The following is a 21,909-nucleotide window of genomic DNA, read 5'->3' on the forward strand; positions in this document are numbered from 1 at the left end:
GCAGCCACAGAAACACCTGTTTTCCTAGCTATCGAATCCCCGATTACTATTACTTTTCCAAACTTCCTCCAGCCTCCCTGTACAGCTGAGTTTGCCATGTCGCTGTGGACTAGATTCTGACTGCATTCCTCAGGTGAACCATTAGCCCCATTATTCAGAACAGAACACTAGTTGGAGAATGAGATGCATTCAGGGGACTCCTGCATTAACTGCCTGGTCTTTCTTGACTGCCTGGCAGTTACCCTTCCCTCTCTGCTTGCATACTCTTGAGAAATGGGATGACCACATCTATAAATGTATTATCCAAGAAATTCTCATTCTCGCAGATGCGCCACAGTGACACCAACTACTGCTGGAGCTCCGAAAACCGAAACCTCATCCAGCCAGCAACACTATCATATGAACATAATATCAAATTGCAAATCCACACATTTCTGATATGTGTCATGAGCTAGGAGTACTGTCCACTGTATTCATTAACAGGTACTTTCAACTTCATGGGTGAAAAGGAAAGGGTCACAGTCATTACATCCTTATAATCTGTTGTGCATTTTGTCTAAACAGTGTCAATTATATCACATCATAAAAATAACAACCACATGGCACCGGTTAACTTGATAAAGATATAGCAAACAAAATAAAATAGCTGCTTATCAATTCACACAATGAATCACTCTTGAAGTGTATTGACTGTTGTTGTGTAAACAAATGAGGCAACCATTTCAACCAGCGTCATTTAGCAAACAGCATCAAGTTGACTGAGCCTTGAACTTTTTGATAGTATTGGTTGAGGGAAAACATCCCATTCTTCAAACAGGGTCAAAGGGCATTTAACAAGACAAACAGGATCTTGGTTTTTTAAAATCTATTCATTCATGGGATATGGGCTTTGCTGGCTGTGCCAGAATTTATTGCTCATCCCTAGTTGCCTTTGAGAAGGTGGTGGTGAGCTGCCTTCTTGAACTGCTTGTCCATGTGGTGTAGGTACACCCACAGTGCTGTTAGGGAGTTCCAGGATTTTGACCCAGCGACAGTGAGGGAACGGTGATATATTTCCAAGTCAAGGTGGTAAGTGGCTTGGAGGGGAACCACCAGCTAGCGCTGTTCCATGTGTCTGCTGCCCTTGTCCTTCTAGATGGTAGTGGCTGTGGGTTTGGAAGGTGCTGTCTAAGGAGCCTTGGTGAATTCCTGCAGTGCATCTTGTAGATGGCACACACTGCTGCTACTGTGCGTGGATGGTGGAGGAAGTGAATGTTTGTGGATGTGGTGCCAATCAAGCGGGCTGCTTTGTCCTGGACAACCTATCATCCTATTCTTAACATCCTATCCAAAGGATACTCACTTGAGACTCAGGCTAGGTTGTTCACCTGTCTTGCGCACTAATCCTCAAAGTATTGGCTTCCAAGCTACAAGCTACCAACTGAGTCAAACTGAGACACAATGCACAGGACTAATGCACATTTAAGGTGTGTGTAGACTGTTACCTGGATTCTCTAATTCTTGCCCATCAAAAAGGAGTTAAATGTTCTTAAGCAGCTGGACTTTGACATATGTTCATAAATCATAGTTTAAAAAAAGATAAGGACAATAATCTCAGACTTCCCTCAAATGGTCAGAATCACAGACCTGTAGAACTGTAGTATTATTCCATAATGAAATTCTTGGCCTAATCTACATCGCAATGACAGGAACTTGCCTTCTAAATAAGTAACACCACTATGGTTATTTCTTGTTGCCACTTTTTCTCCAAGCCCAAAACTAGATGGGGTGGGGTCAGGGAGAAAGGCTTAATTTAATTGATAAAAATTCATTAAAATCTAAACATCAATAAAAGTAGAAAAAGCTAAAACCAATAACATTCAATTCTAATTGATCCTAAATTGCCATACTCTTAACTTACCCAATTTAATATAGAAACTCCATTTGGAGCACTGGAATGAGCCTTTATCATCCTTTAAGCAAGTTTTTTAACAATTCATTTATTTTTCCCTTATTTATTTTTTATTCATTCAAATTTATGTTCTTTAATCTTCTGGTTTGACTTACATTAAAATAATTAATAATCTCTCCAACGTCATACGGCATGGAATAAAGTGAAAGAAAAGGACTTAAATTTTAAGGAACTCTACTGGGACTAAGTTTTCATCCTCATTGTCACCTGTTTCCAGTGGTACTGGGTTGAGTGGAGATTGAGAAATTAGCCCCACCACTTTGGGATTACCCTTCAGAACATATGAATTAGCAGGAGTAGGCCACTCGGCCCTCGGAGCCTGCTCCGCCATTCAATAAGATCACAGGTGATCTGATTGTAACCTCAACTCCACATTCCCACCTACCCCCGATTACATTTCATCCCCTTGTTAATCAAGAATCTATCTAGCTCTGCCTTAAAAATATTCAAAGGCTGCTTCCACCGTCTTTTGAGGAAGAGGGTTCCAAAAACTCACTACCCTCAGAGAGAAAAAAAAATTCTCTTCATCCCCATTTTAAATGGGCGACCCCTTATTTTTAAACAGTGATCCCTAGTTCTAGATTCTTCCACAAGACGAAACATCATCTCCACACCCGCCCTGTCAAGACCCCTCAGGATCCTATATGTTTCAATCAAATCACCTCTTACTCCTCAAAACTCTAATAGATACAAGCCTAGCCTGTCCAACCCTTCCTCATTAGACAACCCACCCATTCCAGTTTTTAGTCTGGTAAACCTTCTCCGAATAGCTTCCAACGCATTTACATCCTTCCTTAAATAAGGACACCAATACTGTACACAGTACTCCAGATGTAGTCTCAACGATGCCCTGTATAAATGAAGCATAACATCCCTACTCTTGTATTCAAATTCCCTCGCAATAAACAATAACTTTCTACTCGCTTTTTGAATTACTTGCTGTACCTGTGTACTAGTCTTTTGCGATTCATGCACCAGGATCCCTAGGCCCCTCTCTCAGAGCTCTCCAATCTCTCATCATTTAGATAATATGCTTCTTTTTTATTTTTCCTGCCAAAATGGGCAATTTCACATTTTCCCACATTGTACTCCATTTGACAGATCTTTGCCCACTCACTTAATCTATCTATATCCCTTTGTAGCCTCCTTATGTCCACTTCACATCTTACTTTCCTACCTATCTTTGTGCCATCAGCAAATTTAGCAACTACATCTTTGGTCCCTTCATCCAAGTCACTTATATAACTTATAGAATGTTGAGGCCCCAGCACTGATCCCTGTGGCACACCACTTGTTATGTCTTGCTAACCAGAAAATGACCCATTTATGCCTACCCTCTGTTTCCTGTTAGCGAGCCAATCTTCTACCCATGCCAGTAAGTTACCCCCTACACGAGCTTTTATTTTTCACAATAACCTTTGATGTGGCACCTTATCAAATGCTTTCTGGAAATCCAAGCACAGTAGATCCACCTCTTTACCCACAGCACATGTTACTACTCCAAAGAACTCCAATAAATTGGTTAAACATGATTTCCCTCCCACAAAACCTTGTTGAATCTGCCTGATTACCTTTAAGTACCCTGTTTATAACGTCTTTAATGACAGCTTCTAATATTTTCAATATAACTGGCCTGTAGTTTCCCGCTTTCTGCCTCCCTCCTTTTTTGAATAATGGAGTTACATTTGCTATTTTCCAATTAATGGAACCTTTCCCGAATCTAGGGAATTTTGAAAAATTAAAACCAAAGCATCAACTATCTCACTAGACACTTCTTTTAAGATCCTAGGGTGAAGTCCATCAGGATCCAGGGACTTGTCAGCCCGCAGCTCCAACAATTTGCTCACCACCACTTCTCTGGTGATTGTAATTTTCTTGCCCTCCTCCCTCCTTTCCAATTACTGACTGACAGCTGTTTCTGGGATGTTATTTGTATCCTCTATAGTGAAGATCGATGCAAAATACCTGTTCAATTCATCTGCCATCTCATTTTCCATTAATTCCCTAGACTCACTTTCTACAGGACTGATGCTCACTTTGTTAACTCTTTTTTTTTTAAATATCTATAGAAACTCTTACTATTTGTCTTCATGGGAAAAATTTTCCCCCCGTTGGGCAGGGAGGGGGGGGGGGGGGGGGGGGGAGAGAGAGAAAGAGAGAGAGAGAGAGAGAGAGAGAGAGAGAGAGAGAGAGAGAGCGGAAGTGGGCGCGCCTCCGATCGGCGCCCCCGATGGGCTAAGTGCTGCATCAGGGAGATGGGCTCAGAATTAAAATTTGTAACACAAATGATAAAAAAAAGTTCCCTGACATGTCCCCTCATGTAACACTGTCACATGAGTAGGGACATGTCCATAACTTTTATTGAACCCTTTAATAAAAATTTAAATACCCTCATGAAATCTCATCCCACCCGTGGACGATGTTTCATGCTTTTTCTGAAGCCCGCCAGGGCTCCTGGCCTGCCCGCCAACCTTAAGGTTGGCCGGGCAGGTCCATTAATGACTTTAATTAGTTTTTCAATGGCCTCAACAGGCCGTTGGCAGATCGGCAGGCACGCAGCTGATGCGGCTGTGCCCTCGCCGACCTGAAAATGGAAATGATGCAGGGTGACGTGGAGTTCCACATCATCCCGTGTCATTTTATGCGTTGGCGAGTGGGCCCCATCCCTGCTCGCCGACCGAAAGATCCTGCCCCATATTTCTAGCTTTCAGAAGTGACAGAACATGCTGTTATCTGGATGTGTGTCCATAAAAGACAAGTGCACCAATGAAGGCATTACTTCATTATGTTTCCCTTTATTAACATCTTCATGATGCTGGGCCTTAGGAACACTAATACAAAAGCAAAGTACAACAGATGCTGGAAATCTAACATAAAAACAAAAAGTGCTGGAAACACTCAAGTCAGGCAGCAACCCTGGAGAGAGAAACAAAGTTAACGCTTCTGGTCAATGGCCATTTATCAAAATTGGAAAAAGCTAAGAGTTACAACATGTTTTAAGCAAGGTTAGAGGTCGGAAAATGAGTGATAGGGAAAAGGACAACAGGAATGATGGTGCAAAACAAAATGGAGTGGAAATGGGACAAGCAAAAAACAAAAATTGGACCTGGAGTGGGTGCAAACGTGAAAATCAAAATCATCACCAACAGCTGCCATCCAAAAACAGTAAAAAAAAACAACAAAATGGGGGCAAGAGGTTATCATCCGACTGTTGAATTCAACATTGAGTCTGGAAGGCTACAAAGTGCCTAATCAAATGCTGTTTCTCAAATTTAAGTTGAACTTCATTGAAATAGTGCAGGAGGCCGAGGACACAAAGGTCAGAATGAGATTGGGGTGGAGAATTAAAATGACAGGCGACAAGAAGCTGACTGAAGAGAGGTATTCTGCAAAGTGGGCACCCAATTTGTGTTTTGTCTCCCCAATGTAATGAAGATCGCATTGGTGAGCAGTAAACACAGTTCACTAATTTGAAAGAAGTACAAGTAAATTCACTTGGAAGGAGTATTTGGAGCTCTGGATGGTGAGAAGGGAGAGGTGAAAGGGCAGGTGTTGTGTTCCAGGGTCACTAAAAAAGGGCAAGAAGATTTTACATTTTAAATGGGCCACAATTTGAGTTCAGTGAATTCTATGGCAAGTCACTACGCTAAGTCAGCATGCTGATGTAACATTTCAACAAATTTCAGAGACTTCCTTGGATGCCCAGAGATATCTGACTAGTCTTCCACTGGAAGCAGTCATTACATCCCTCTACTATCCCTCTCCCTCCCTGCCCCATAGTGGACACCCTGATGCTACCAAAATCCTCCTCAGGAGTCAATAAAGCCCCGAGGAATAATCACCCGCAGCTGCATTGGGAACCACGAGTAGCATTAAGCCCATCCCCACTGCAGTTCCAGTTTTAAAAAAAAGCAAGTTTTGGTATTTGGTTTTCATTATTCATGTAATTCAAATAGTAGACTGTCTGGTTCAGAAACAAAGATGTGGCAAACCTAGGAGTAATGCACTAAATTTATTGGTTAATTTGAATAGTGACGGAAAACAATGTTTCTTTGTCCTATTGCCTATAATCCGTAGCTCAAACCCTTATTCATCTTTATTAATTCATTACTTTGAATGAAGTTGTTTATTAATTAATAATAATGAGGCCACTCACACAAAAAAATCTTAACACATTTGTGTTCCAAACATAGTCAGAACCTGCAAGTACTTGAGCTTTTCAAGACCACCTGAACGAGAATTGCATGAAATTTGATTTAGTCAGAGGAGAAGGGAAGTTATCAGTATGAAGGCAGTGTATTAAATTGAAGTGTGTTCAGAATTTCTGGGGCCGTGCATGAGTTGCTATCACTCATCATCCTTCATGAATACTCTAGTTAGCATCACAGCTCTTTGCATGAAAACCACCATTCAAATTAGGTGAGAACAATGTAGAACTGAAAACATACAAGTGTCATAGTAACTAGTACAATTCTTCCTTCAAGTGAACATAGATCTTTAAATACCAATCAAATAAAGGGATCACTAACTCTAAACAATGTTTCCTATCAGAGTTAGATAGCCATCAGGAAGAGAAGCTACACTGCTGTTTTTTTAACACATATTATGGTCGGAAGAATAAAAAGGCGACTTATTATTTAAATGGAGAGAAACTTCAGAATGCTTCAGTGCAGAGGGATCTGGGTGTCCTCGTGTATGAATCGCTGAAAGCTAGTATGCAGGTACAGCAGGTAATAGGGAAGGCAAATGGAATTTTGGCATTTGTTGCTAAAGGAAGAGAGTATAAAAATAGAGAAGTGTTGTTGCAACTGTACAAGGCATTGGTGAGACGGCACCTGGAGTACTGTGCACAGTTTTGGTCCCCTTACTTGAGGAAGGGTGTAGTTGCACTGGAGGTGGTTCAGAGGAGGTTCACTAGATTGATTCCAGAGATGCGGGACTTGTCTTATGGGGAGAGATTGAGCAGTTTAGGCCTATACTCACTAGAGTTTAGAAGGATGAGAGGAGATCGAATTGAGGTATATATGATGCTAAAGGGGATAGACAAAGTAGACGTGGAGCGGATGCTTCCCCTTGTGGGGCATTCTAGAACAAGAGGTCATAGTTTTAGGCTAAGGGGTGGTAGGTTTAAATCAGAGCTGAGGAGGAATTACTTTTCTCAAAGGGTCGTGAATCTATGGAATTCACTACCTCAGAGTGCAATGGATGCTGAATAAATTTAAGGAAGAGTAGACAGATTTTTAATTAGTAATGGGTTGAAAGGTTATGGGGAGAGGGCGGGAAATTGGAGTTGAGGCCGAAATGAGATCAGCCATGATCGTAATGAATGGCGGGGCAGGCTCGAGGGGCTGAATTGCCTACTCCTGCTCCTAGTTCTTATGTTCTTAAACACTGCAACATTTCTTCCAAATAAATCCTGCTGTAGAAAAGGTTGCTATAGCAATCCACACATACAGGAAGCTACCTCAAAGTGATTTGCATTTTTGAAGAAATAAAAATGGATGCATAACCAGAGGAGAAATGGAGATGGTTTGGGAATCAAAGGCACAATCTAAGAGAAGAGTTTTGATGAGATTTGTCAAAGCAGGTAGGGAGTTGACAAGGTGGGGGGAATGGTAATTAAAGCATGAGACACAGTGGTTGAATGACCAATGATGGAGCAAAGAGAGTGGAGAAATAAGAAGCATCCTGATGTTAGAGGACGAAAGGCATGAGGACATAAAATAGAAGGTGGGGATAAAGCTGATTGGAATGATGTTTGAAAAAGTATTTTGAAATCAGTTTACTGTAGCGGAGAAACCAAGTACAGTTTTTAAAAGGGCAGGAATGATGGGACATAATGTTGGTTAGCATAGAAGTTGCAACATTTTGTTGAATTGAAGTACATGATGTGTTTGAGACACAGAAGCCAGTTAAGACAGTATTGGAGGTGTTGAGCCCTGAAATGATAAAGGCATAAGTTTCAGCATCACTCAGCGACAGGGAGGGACAGAGGCAGGCACAGGCATTAGCACAGATCTGGAAAGAAGTTTTCTTAACAGCGGATATGGGGGAATGAAGTTGAAGTTGGGGCCAACATTAACACTATGGTGGCACAGATATGATAGCAGAATATCAGATATGATAGCAGAAGCATTTATGTGCTGGAAAGAGCCACAAAGGGCGGTTACAGTTTTGGCAACATTAAGCTGGAGTAAACTTTGGCTCATCTAGGTCTTGGTGGGCAGCTGGAGGGTGAAGTAATGATTTTCAGTTAGAACTAGTTATCAGTATACATATGACAGCTGATCCAATGCTTCAGGGTTATGTTGTTGAAGTTTAACATGTAGATGGTAAAAAGGAGGGTGCTATGAATGAATCCCTAATAGACACCAGATGTGATTAGTCTGTGCAGAGGAGAAATCCTCGGAAGCAATGTGATACTTTCATGATAATAGGTACAAAAGGAACCAGGAGAGAACAATGACTCAGAGGTGAACTGTAGAATAGAGAAGATGGAATAGTCAACGTTGTAAAAGACAGCAGAGAGGCCAAAGAGGATAAGGAGGATAACCGAGAGCCATGATCAAAGTCATAAAGGATATCAAAGATTATCAAAAAGTTCATGTAGTCTTTGTCAATTTTTGACAAAATCAACTGTAGAAGGCCAGTATGCATCAGGGAAACCTACTCAAGCAGACAAATGTGTGTTTACTCACTTTACTTAAAAAAGGCTGCTGATTGATGAAATTACAGAACAAATTCTCTAAACAGGTAACACCAACTCTCCCAACTGCAATTTGTAGACCAAGACTTCCCATTGGAAGCATAAGGCCATTGAATTTGTTCTTACATTTCAAATCCATATTGTTTTCTATCATGCTTTATTTTATTGTTTATATTCTCAAGGACAATTAGGGATGGGCAATAAATGCTGGCCTAGCCAGCGGCGTCCACATCCTGTGAAAAGAATATAAAAATATTCCACTGGCATCAATAAAGTTTCTTCACTGAATATAGTATTGGATTTTGGTTCTGTTGTGTGTTTTAATTTCCTGACAAAAATAGCATGTGTTATTGTCAGCTTGGCTCCATTGGTAGCACGCTAATATCCAAGTCAGAAGATTGTGGGTTCAAGCTATAACATAAACACATCCTATTGGTTGATCCTTCAATGCTCCATATTGAAGGTTCTGTCTCTTGGATGAGACGTTAAACAATACATCTCGCGGTACTGCTGGAAGAGAAACAGGTCTTCTGTTTTATTAAAAAAAACAAAAAAAAAACCCTCAGATTTATCAATATTGAAATCTACCTTTTTTTTGTCCATTCCATCCGTTTATCCTTGTGCAAAATCCTTTGATCCTTGGAATTATTTATTGTGCTTCCTATTTCAGTATTGTTTGTAAACGTAGACACCACTCCCTCTAGCCCAATATCCCAACCACAGTGAAGAAATACATTTGTAGAACAGGATCCTGTGGAACACTGATACCCACTTCTGAAATCTGAAAACTCTCCTTGCCTCCAGCTCAGTCTGATCATCTCTAACCAGTTTTAGTACACTTTGTGGCCCTTCCTCTAATTTTATGCACTTTCTTCTCCTCCAATAGTCTCCTGTATGATTTTTTATTTGTGTTTTTCCTGTTTGAATTCATGTTCCGGAGGTTTGGAAAGGCCTGTTTCTAATATCGTTGCCTCGTTTGTGGATTAGACATGAACAGAACACTAAAATCTATTAGCATCTACAATTTTAGAAATATGCAGATCAATAGGAAAATTGTTTTTATGTATGACTCCCATAGTGAGTATCTATGCAGGCCATGAGAACTTAGACTTGGACACATGATCTACATAAATACAGTCACTGAATTTCAAACTAATTAATTGCATGTGAAGTGGTTTGAGTCATTACTGAAAGATGTGATATAAATCAAGTTGTTTTATACTTTTTCCTTTCCCCATAACTTCCTACAGATAGAGATAAGAATATTAATTTATGTTAATAAGAAATAATTGTGAATCCTTTAACATGCATTCTTTTTCCACATCTGTTCAATGGGCTTATCCATTGTATCTTGTTCTGCAAAATTTTTAATTGGTACTATGTTTTGAGACTCATCCTATGTACCCCTGTACCCCTTTGACCTTATTTTATACACAAACAGCTGAATTATGTAAAATCCGGCATTGCCACTGTCTAATTCCCTGTCTTGGTTTGTGCAACATGTGAGGAGGAAGGCTGTTATGGATTATTCAAAGTTTCATGAGGTGTAGTCTTGCAGTCTAGGCCTGAGAGGGCTCAGCTGAAAACTGCAACAACTTGACATCTGCAAGGAAAGCTTGATCTGGTCTACTTTCTGCCATGACAGTAGGAATTAGATGCAGAAATGTTGTCTTGCGTTGCAATCACAGAGGATTACCTCGTAGCATATGTAAAAGCATGTTTCCGACTTGTAAGAGGGGTTCACACCAGGGTGACAGTGTGTGGGTAAGACTTTCTGTAAACCAGTAAAATCACAATATGGTTTGTGATCTTTTTGTATGTCAATTCCTGGTATTTCAGTCTTGATTATACAAATTGGTATTTAAGTCAATTATTGTATATTGATTGTAACATGAGCAACACAACATCTCATGAAAATAGGAATAAGCCACAACAGCCTCCCCCTCAAGTCTGCCTCTCTGTCTTCTTCAGCAAAGAGACATAAGTTGGTCTTCTGAGTAGTTCTTCCCATACCACCTACACCCACTGCTGCTCAATTATGCTCAGTGATCCCTCCAGTGCAGTCATTCAATCGTGCTATTCAATTCATGTGAGATATTGATTTTGGTACAAAGGCTTGGAAGGGTGAGAGCAAGTAAACTGCACTATTGTCAGGCTCTTCATGTTCATTATGTCTGGCATTAGTATCCAGGTCTCCTGATTGGCCTAGAAAAAGGAGGGGGCAATAGATAGGGTGCAGTTGTTAAGGCAAGCACTAGCAAGTTAGATGCTGCAACGATGCAGCACCAGGTTGTCACAGTCAAGAGGTATGGATGGAATGACAGAGTGTTAAGTAAAAAGGGAAGATGCCAACAAACCCTGGTGTGCCAAGCCTCCAGCCTTCCCATTTTCAATGCTGACCACTTTCATTGCCTGTGATGCCAAAGGCAGCATTTTTCATAGGACAGAGTTCAAAGCAGCAGAGCCCTTCCATGTTGATTATCTTCTCTGGAAGATTCGCCTGCCAGAGTGGAAGTGGGCAAGGGCCTTGAACCCTTGCCATGCAGGAGGAGCTTACCATAGTGCACACAATGGCAGGAAGCAGAACAAGTAGGACCAGAGGCAGAAAGTAGATTCAGGCAGCTTGCCTCATCTATTAAAAATTCAGGGAGACCCAGAAATTGCAATAGGTTCCCTGTTGTCTCCTTTGGGTGGCCTCTGCTCTTGCTGGAAATGCAAATTGACCTTGTTGCCTTCTCCTATAATTAGAGAGCAACCATTAGTCCAGAGGCGCACAATCCTAATCATGGCGTGCATTGGGGCTCAACTTTCAGTTCATTGAGATGTGGGGGTAAATCTTGACTTTCTGCAATAGTGTAAAACAGCTATTAGCAAATAAACAGTTCCTTTTACATCTGACACAATTTTTATTTTCATTGATATCAATGAAAATAAAAATCGGGAGAGATACAAGATGGGTTGCTCAACCATCTTACACCACCACAAAGTTAAGATCTCCCCCTTGGTCTGCTTTTGGAGTGAATCTGCTGTGAATCCAAGTTAAGAGTGTTGGGCAGAAGCCTGAATCTTTACACAGTCAGCCAAGCAATTTAAGTAACAGTCTTCCATTTGTTAAGAACACTAAAGATGAGCAGTTAGTTTTCAAGTCCTCATTCATATTTTATTAGTATCTTCACCTTCAGCTGACTAGGCTCCAACATTATTAATACAAATTGTACTTTTAGATATCCCTTGCAGGTTCTACTGTTACTTTGCCCTCTTTGATTTCAGCAATTCAACATTCTTACAAGTGGCTACTATTTTTCCTTGGGACTGTTGTCAATCTGTATTTTCCTTACCAAAGCTGTTTTCGTACTGCTTGTCCCTTGAGGGTTTCCACATTGAAGTTATTGGTCCTTGCAGGCATGATGAAAAATGCAACCACGGTTACTTCACTTCGGTTTGCCTGTTTTGGAGCAGAAACATTTTATGAACCATTGCCTTGCAGACTGAATTAATTGCTCTAAGATGACATAACATTAGTGACTGATAGCTTTAACCCTTAAACTGCTGACAATTCCTGGAAATTTACTCATTACTGTTGCACAACACCCCTCTGACCTCCTCTTTGCCCTCAACGAACAGCTAAGTGGAGGGACAAATGCAGGCGTGAAGATACAACGTGCAGAATGCCCAAATAAACAAGGTACTGAATTCTTGCTGGTGTTTAAGGAATTAATCTCTCGCAACAGATGTTCTTCTGAAGAAAACTGAAGGAGCAGAAGAATTCAGCTTTTGCCAATAAATAAATAAATAAATCTTGCAGCCTCCGTGGACTTTGCTAATGAGTTATTTCAATTTTATTTTGCAGGCTGGAGTGCTGCTTTACGCACGATTCTCATCTCAGACAACAATTCTGCTGAATGATGAACCGAAAAGCATCTCAACACTTGTGCAACTTTTCCACTCCTTGTGCTTTCAAGTGGAGCAATACCTTTGTGCTAGAAAGGGGCACCAATAACCTGCTTGCGATCCTGCTGCAGCTATTACTGCAAAGAGTGGGTTTGTTAACCCACTAAAAATTCATTCCGTGAATCTTAAAAAGATAATTCCTATTATATTGGCTTAATGGATATTCCTCAGGCAAGTGTTGGGACAACATGGGTCCCTCTAATCAGACAAAGATGCAAAATGGCACAATGAGCTAGAATATCACCTTTGCCATTTGTCACCAGTTGAAATCAATGCCTTCTGCATTTTATGGCAAGATGTAACTTCATAAGTGATTCTGCTTCAATTTGCAGCTCCAGTGAGCTGACCTTAGTCTGAAAGTAGGCCGCAGCACCTCACTCTTAGAGACAACTGAATGGTGCAGAGCCAGAACCACTGAAGTTCCAAAGAGACTCAAAGTTCCTTATACAAGGTCTTCAGCTCTGAAGAAGGGTCATACGGACTCAAAATGTTAACTGTTTCTCTCTCCACAGACGCTGTCAAGACCTGCTGAGCTTTTCCAGCATTTTCTGTTTTTATTCCATATACCCGGTTCGTTAAAATGTTATGAATAAGTACAGAAGATACTCAAACACGCTAATGGAAAGCTGGCCTTTATATTTAGAAGTCTAAAATAAAATGGGGCAGAAGTCATGCTTCAAGCAATGAAAAACTCTAGTCAGACCGTACTGTAGTACTGTGAACAGTTCTGGACACCACACCTAGGAAGGAGGACGTGCAGTGCAAATTCACCAGAAAAATACCTGGACTTGAAGGGTTAAATTAAGAGCAGAGATCTCACAAATTTGGGTTGCATTCCTCAAAATTAGAAAATTTAGTGAGTTGATCGAAGTTTTCAAGATATTAAGGGAAACAAGTAAAGCTGATAAAGAGACTATTTCCACTGGCTGGGGAGTCTACGGATAGGGGTTATAGGCTAAAAATTACAGCCAGGTCTTTCAAGGCTGAAATTAGGAAAACACTTCTACATGCAAAAGGTGGCAAAAATTTGGAGCACTTGACCACAAACAGCAGTTGATACTAAGTCAAATACTAATTTTTAAATCTCAGATCGATAGATTTTTGCTATCTAAAGATATCAAGGTGTATGGAGCAAAGGCGGGTACATAGTTAAGTCACAGATCAGCCATAATCTCATTGAATGGCAGAACAGTCTTGAGGGTTTAAATGGCCTACTCCTATTCCTTAGTTCTTAAACCAGACAAGATTATTGCTCCTGATCGCTTTCCAGTGATGTCTGCTGTAAATATACAAGTGTGGATGGTGAGTAAGGACAGGATCGGGCTCCGCTGTCATCGTCAGTCATTCAAGAATAGATTTTACACTCGCTGTTGTTTCAAGGCCAACAGTAGCCCATTTGAAATAAACATCTATGAGGCTCATCTATGAATAATGGCCACTTGGGTGAGATACTGCGGAAGAAGTGTGACTGCTAGAACTTCACTCTGAGGCACTGCCTGACTTGGTTTGCACCAGAACCTGACACGGGCAGCATGTGCAAGACACAAAGCTGAAGATATCAGACCAAAGCTCACTCTAAATTTGGTCTTGTGTCCCATTTCCACAAAACTGCATCAGGAGAAACATTTTGACACAAATTTGCTTAGCTGCAGAATGCTAATGCTGCAGAGACTATGTCAGCATTTAAGAGTAGTTTAAATTGATGGTTGGAGGAAAGGGAGATTGAAGAGATATGCTTTTACCAAATTAATCATTTTGAAATTTCTTAAATATGTTTCCAAACAAACTTTACTGCAAACTTATTACCCTCAAATTAAAAGACTAATTCTTCTCTTTGCAGCTGAACTTTCACAAGGGTCTCTGGAGGTCAGCTCTTAATTGAAGTCCCAATATTATTATTAAAAATTTGTACTTATAAGCTCCCCCAACAGTTCACTAGATATGCCTATTGTCTGGTACTGGGCAGTAGAGTAACAATTAATGCTCAGTTAGCTGATCTCAGTCCAGGCATTGCAATTGGCTTCAGTGGCCTTTGGCAAGGAAGGAACAAAGGTAAACCAATCAAGGGTTCCCAGTCTGTCCAATGACTCCCTGCTGGAAAATGTGTGGAAAACAATCATCAGTTACCTTTCATGTAATAGGACATCCTGATGACTATGGGTACCAGAGGACAGAAGGAGGCAGAAACATTAGGGAGAGTGAAGGAGATGCTGAAAACAGATTTGAAGAGGAATGTTATGAGTGGGAACTTTGCTTTTGCAATGAATTTATTCCTCTTCCATACTTGAGGCATAACTGAAACTGATTTTACTATTCTGAGAGTGTTGTCATTAAAACACGAACAAGAATCCATCCCATGTGCAGAGTTTCAAAGACAGTGTAATCACAACTTACCTAAGAAACATCACTGAAGCTTGTATTGGCTGGGAGAAGATGTAATTTTCTCACTGGTATCTGCTGCAATTTACCAAGTCTTTGTCTTCATTTCCCCCCTTCCACCCCACAACCTAAACACTAACTGTGTCAAACAAGGCATCGTTAGAAGGAGGACAGAATACAAAGCAATAAGAGCTGCTGTGTCAGGCACAGGACAGAGACAATCTGAAATACCATATTGAAGAGTGGAACTGAGACAGTATCCATTTCAGGAAAGCACTAAGATAAAAGCAAAATACTGTGGATGCTGGAAATCTGAAACAAAAACAGAAAATGCTGGAAAAACTCAGCAGGCCTAACAGCATCTGTGGAGAGAAAAACAGAATTAACGTTTCGAGTCCGTATGACTCTTCTTCAGAGCTAAAGAGAAGTGGAAGAGAAAGAGAACATCTCTTTAGCTCTGAAGAAGAGTCATATGAACTTGAAACATTAACTCTGTTTTTCGCTCCACAGATGCTGTTAGGCCTGAGTTTTCCAGTATTTTCTGTTTATGTTTCAGTTTCAGGAATCTAAATTATGAGCCAGGGTTAAGAAGGTTAACTCTGTTCTTCGTGGAGGCCTGCCTCCTCACTTTGCCCCACACTAGCAAAGTGGTGCCCCTCAAGCTATATAACCAAATATCTCTCTTTAAAAGCGAGATTACCTATGGTCCTTTGTGGACTATGGCTAATTACCCAAAAATTACCTGCTGGAAAAGATAAGACATTAAGTAACCTAATCAAAATTTTGGAAGTTATGAGCAGACTGACAAAGAAAAATAATTCTCAGTAACAAAATTCAAAAATTGCAGGAAATCTTTTAAAATTTTACACACAAAAAGTGTAGGAGACATAAAGAATAAGATATTAGGAGCGGCAATTGAAGCAAATATAAATTTATAGAATCATACACCACAGGAGGGGGGCAATTGGCCCATTATGTCTGTGGCGGCACTTTGAAAGGGCTATCCAATTAGTCCTATGCTCCCATAGGCATGTAATGTTCAAGATATAGTTTAAAAACTCAGGAACTGATCTTAGCAAGTGTCAATACCTTCAGGTTAGGAGAGAAGTGAGAAATTAAACATGTAGCTGCAACAAATATTGAAGAAACAACACATCAGGGGCTGTGTCATCATTGTGTCAACCAAGTGAAAAGATGGAATAAAAACAGAAAATGCTGGAAAAACTCACCAGGTCTGCCAGCATCTGTGAAGAGAAAAACAGAGTTAACATTTTGAGTCCGTAGTCATACAGACTCGAAATATTAACTCTGTTTCCCTCTCCACAGATGCTGCCAGACCTGCTAAGTTTTTCTAGCATTTTCTGTTTTTATTTCAGATTTCCAGTATCTGCAGTATTGTACTTTTATCTAAGTAAAATGATGGGATTGCCTGCCATCTTGTGGCCAAACACTACCAACGAGGCAAAACAAAAACAGAATTACCTGGAAACACTCATGGGTCATGTTGGACTCGAAACGTCAATTCTTTTCTTCTCCACCGATGCTGCCAGACCTGCTGAGTTTTTCCAGGTAATTCTGTTTTTGTTTTGGATTTCCAGCATCCGCAGTAGCTTTTTGTTTTTATTACTACCAATGAGGCAATATCTAGAACTGCTTACAAACAGGAACGACTGCTCACAGGGCACACAGGGACACCCAGCAGCAAACTACAGCTCATCGCTTTGTTTTAAAACTTACTTTTTTTTCAGGTTGTATCTTCCTAGATCAGTATCCTCCTGCCTTTTCTCATTACCTTATGATTTGGTGTTAAATTCAGTGGACTGGTGTACATAATCCCATTTCTGCCAATACAATCCACTGTAATTCTTAAAATTTGTAACAGCACTGAAGATTAAACTACCAGCTCCGACTGCCATAGTCTGGCCCTCCAACATGACATTTCTGCAGCTACTGATTCGCTCAATGACATGGTCTCCTCTACCTTTGATATCTTTGTCCCCATTAAAACCATTACTCTCTCACTCTAGTCATTCTCCCCCTCTCAAGTTCAGAGACACAGATTTGAACATTTACTGCAGACAATTAGTTTAACCACCTATCACTGAATCTTGTTGGACTACATAAAGCATTATTGAGTCCTACTCCCCCTTTTTAAAAACTGCTCACTATTCAAAGATCATCCTAGATACAAAGATAACCTCCTACTTTTATTCTCAACCACAAACCATCTTAAACGACCCTCTCGTACTTCTTCCACTCTCAACTTCAATATCAAGTACAAGGAGCTTACTTCTGACACGAAGGTTGAAACCATCCAATTCAGCTGCTTCTTCCACTCCCTTCTCTTCTCCAGCCCGCACCTCCCCTAATGTTCAAAATGCTCTAGCCTGAACTCACACCTTCCTCTAGATTCTATCCCATCTCCCACTCAGCTCTCTCCAAGCTCACCTTGTCCATATGACCCACCTCTTTGCTCCCTTAGCCCTATTCCCACTAAACTGATCGCTCTACTTCTCGGCTATCATTAGTAGTTGTTAACGATTTTCTTCCCTCAGGTACTGTACCCCTCCCTTTCAAATCCACTGTGATCACACCTTGCTTCAAAAATTCCACCTGTGACTCCACTGCCCTTGCAAACTGCCAACCGATGTCCAACATCCCTTTCCTCTCCAAAAATCCTTGAATGTGCTCTCAACTCCAAAATGTGTGCCTGTTTTTCCAGCGATTCCATGTTTAATTCCCTCCAATCAAGTTCCTGCTCCCACTACAATACTGAAACTCCCTTCTCATAGTCACAAATTACATTCTACGTCAGTGTGACCTTGGTGTGCTATTCCTCCTCTTCTTTCTTCACCTGTCTGCACCCGACACAGTTAATCACACAATCCTCCTCAAGCGCCTCTTGTCCAACTGGGTGGGACTGCACCCACTGGGTTCCATTCTCATCAAATCGTAGCCAGAGAATCAACGGCAATGGCTTCTCTTCCCACTCCTGTACCCTTACCTCTGGTGGCCCCCAAGGATCTATCCTTGGCCCGCCCCTATTGCTCATCTACATGCTGCCCCTCGGTGACATCATCTGAAGACTTAATGTCTGGTTCCACTTGCTTGCTGATCAAACTCAGCTCTATTACATTATCACCTCTCTTGAGCCTCCCACTGTCTCTGATGTCACACTGTTTGTCCAACACCCAGTAATGGATGAGCAGAAATTTCCTTCAATTAAATACTGGGAAGACCAAAGCCATTGTCTTTGGTCCTCATTGCAAACTCCATTTCCTGACCACTGTTTCCATCCCTCTTCCTAGCAACTATCTGAAGCTGAGCCAGATTATTCACAACAGTGGTTGTTGTAGTCTGACCTCAAAATCAGCTTCTAACCACATATTTACTCTACCACCAAAGCTGCCCACTTCCATCTCTGCAACATCACCTGACTCCGAACCTGACTCAGCTCACCTGCTGCTGAAACTCTGATCCATGTCATTGTTACTTCTAGATTTGACAATTCAAATAGCTGGCTTCCCATCTGCTCTTCGTGGCTTACCTCGTGTTCCACCCATCACTCCTGTGCTCATTAGACGAGAGTGCCTCCCAATGACTCACTTTTAAAATCCTCATTCTCGATTTCAAATCACTCCATGGTCTTGCCCTTCACCTCCATAATCTCCTCCAGCTCCACAAGCCTTCAAGGTCTCTGCACTCATCCAACTCTGGCATCTTGTGAATCCCTGCTTTTACCTCATGTTCTTTCTTTAAGAACCTCCTTTTTGACCAAGTTTTCGGTCATCTGTTTTGATATCTCCTTCCATGATTCGGTGTCAAATTTTGACTGATAATACTCTTATTAAGCGCCTTACGTCTTTTGGCTACATTAAAAGGTGTTATATAAATGCAAGTTGCTCTTGTTGTTATTTGATTATAGATCTATGAGCACTGTGTCACTTCTGTTGGAAAAGGGCCATGACAAAAATTTGATAGCAGGGTATATTATATTGTGGGATAGTATATTTCCAAGACTCTGGGATTGGCCAGATGGAACAGATTTCCTTGGTTCTAGACTCACACCTGTCAACAAACAATAGGACTGGAAACAAAGTGTGATCCAAAATGTATTCAGCCTCTTACCTTGAGCAGATAATTTAGACGAGCCAGGGCTTCCAGAAATACGTCAGCACCCTTATTTGAGAACTCGTATCTTCCTGCGATGAAAACGAATAAGGTCTTATCGAGGTCAAAGTTCAGACATCTGGAGAAAAAGATTATAGTCATGCCAATAGTACAGTATGGAGGGGGATGCAATACAATAGGTTAGGCAGAGACATTTTATTTTCTGGCACATGGGTTCAACTCTACCCGAACTGACAGGATGAAATCTTCTTTTGCCTGAGATAGGATGGTGTGGGATAAGGATAATGACAATGACAACAATAAGGCTAACACTGTACCAGGGTTAATAAATTATATTTATGAAGAGAGACTTTAAACTATTTCGATAGGTGCAGAAAGCACTAATGGAATAGCACTTTTAAAAATTATGACAAGTTTTGATACAATGTATAGGGAAGAATTCACCATCGATGGCATTACCATCATTGAATCCCCCACTATCAACATCCTGGGGGGGGTTACCATTGACCAGAAACTGAACTGGACTAGCCATAGAAATACTGTGGCTGCAAGAGCAGGTCAGAGGCTAGGAAACGTGCGGCGAGTAACACTTCCTGACTCCCCAAAGCCTGTCCAGCAGCCACAAGGCACAAGTTAGGAGTGTGATGGAATACTCTACACTGGCCTGGATGAGTGCAGATCCAACAACACTCAATAAACTTGACACCATCCAGGACAAAGCAGCTCGCTTGATTAGCACCCCATCTACAAATATTCACTGCCTCCACCACTGACACAGAGCAGCAGCAGCGTGTACCATCTACAAGATGCACTGCAGAAATCACCAAGGCTCCTTAGACAGCACCTTCCAAACCCATAACCACTACCATCTAGAAGGACAAAGGCAGCAGATACGTGGGAACACCAGCACCTGGAATCTTCCCTCCAAGCCACTCACCACCTTGACTTGGAAATTTATCGCCGTTGCTTCACTGTCACTGGGTCAAAATCCTGGAACTCCCTCCCTAACAGCACTGTGGGTATACCTACACCACATGGACTGTAGCTGTTCAAGAAGGCAGCTCACCACCACCTTCTCAAGGGCAATTAGGGATTGGCAATAAATACTGGCCTAGCCAGTGAAGTCCACATCCCGTGAATGAATACAAAGACGCTCTCTAATTGGGGAGTTAGTGATCTGAATTCATAATTTAGTTAGAAGAAATTTATTTACACGGAAAATTATTGAGGCTTAGAATGTTTTAGAGCAGTTGAGGCAGAGATTACTGAATCTATTAACAGAAACGCAGATAATGATATAGAGCTGCCAAGAGAAAGCAGGGCAGTAGGATTAAATTTAGAGCACTCCTGCAAAGGGTTGGCACAGGCACAATCTGGGGGCAAATATTTACATATCTGCAGCACTCATCCCACCTGGCAGGATGCAGAAACTGCAGTTTCCAAAAACTCACCCTCCAACACTTTATAAACCCCTTATTTAGGCAGAAAGTGGTCCACCTGATTAATATGTTCAACTTGGAGTCATTGGCACCCTGATGGCATTTGAAATGTTGGATGAGTGGTCACTTGCCATGGCTGTCCAGCTCAGTAAAGCCTGCCAGACAAGAGATGGAGCTCCTAAAATGTAAGCTTTAACTAATAATTTTATTGGGTCAGCCTCTTTAAGCCTCAGAGATGATTCTGGGCCCCAGCTATCCCATGTGCACCACTCCTCACCCCAGGTGGATCTTAACCTGCCAGTCAGTTGCCCAGCTGTCTCTTTATGCTCATTTCAGGTCCAGCTGACTGGTGAGGTAAATGAGACCTGGGAGTTAAAGTAGCAGAGCCTGAAACTGAGGTGGATTTTGCTCTCCTCCCTGTCCAGGAAACCCACTTCCAGTTAAAATCCACCCCTCTCTCCCCCAGATGAATCAAATAGCTTCTTCAGCTCTGTAAACTTCTATGATTCTACGGCTCCATCCAGTTCCCACTGGTATGTACCTCTTACAATTTAATTTGGCATTAGATTGATAATCTTCCTCCAAGACCATAAATTGGCTGGTTTTTGAAAACAGACTAAGAAGCTATTTTGGTGCACTAGTGGCTGCTCTTGTAAGATTGCCAATGAGGTGCATCGTTGGAGCAGAGGAACAGGATCTTTACTGGAATCATGCTGTACTCATCCTGGGACTGCTTGACACTAGACACCTAAAATGGAAAGGTTCTCATTCCCTGCACGAACATTCCTCAAAGACTCACAAAATTTATTTACATTTCTGTGGAATGCTCTCACTGTGGGTTTCCAAGACAGACAGACATTATATCATGAGGTTTTATATGCAAAATAATGGATATTTGGGAGTGACTCTCAGGTTGGGTGAGAAGTAGTTTATGTCAATCACCTGTATTATTTTTGATGCAATTCAAGTGATTTTCATATTTCAAGCAAGTGCTTTCTGGGTTTGCATCTTATATAGCCACAGTTGCATGAATACTGCATCTTCTATAGTTTTCTACGGATTTTTGCAATTACACAATATCATAATACAGCAGAGTGTTTTTTCTCCTCACTTTGATGGCAGCCTGCTATGCTAAGCATATGTGGCTCTCTCTCTGATGTTCATTCTTTGGTTTTTATCCTCTCTGCTGTGGTTGTATACTAGATGCAGGGTACACTCTTTCCCAATCCATAAAATACCCAGGAAAATAAAGGAATTTCATGAATTAAAATCATTTTTATATTCAGAAGAATAAGGCCATATAAACGATTGGAGGACCTGCGGCAGCTCGGATATGAAGATGGACTGACAGG

At 41.2% G+C, this 21,909-nt stretch overlaps 1 protein-coding gene across 1 annotated transcript in view; it reads right to left on the reverse strand.

The window, feature by feature from the left end:
* LOC144684817 (glycogen [starch] synthase, muscle-like) overlaps positions 1 to 21,909 on the reverse strand; it is a 126,799-nt gene that overhangs the window by 53,364 nt on the left and 51,526 nt on the right. The window contains exons 7-8 of the mRNA XM_078549085.1: positions 19,116 to 19,236; positions 11,996 to 12,102 (exon numbers count right to left, since the gene is read on the reverse strand). Coding sequence (XP_078405211.1) covers positions 11,996 to 12,102; positions 19,116 to 19,236 — 228 coding nt within the window. The remainder of the gene's footprint in view (positions 1 to 11,995; positions 12,103 to 19,115; positions 19,237 to 21,909) is intronic.

This window comes from Cetorhinus maximus, chromosome 9 (genome assembly GCF_964194155.1).
Source record: "Cetorhinus maximus chromosome 9, sCetMax3.hap1.1, whole genome shotgun sequence".
NCBI classification, from domain to species: Eukaryota; Metazoa; Chordata; class Chondrichthyes; order Lamniformes; family Cetorhinidae; genus Cetorhinus; species Cetorhinus maximus.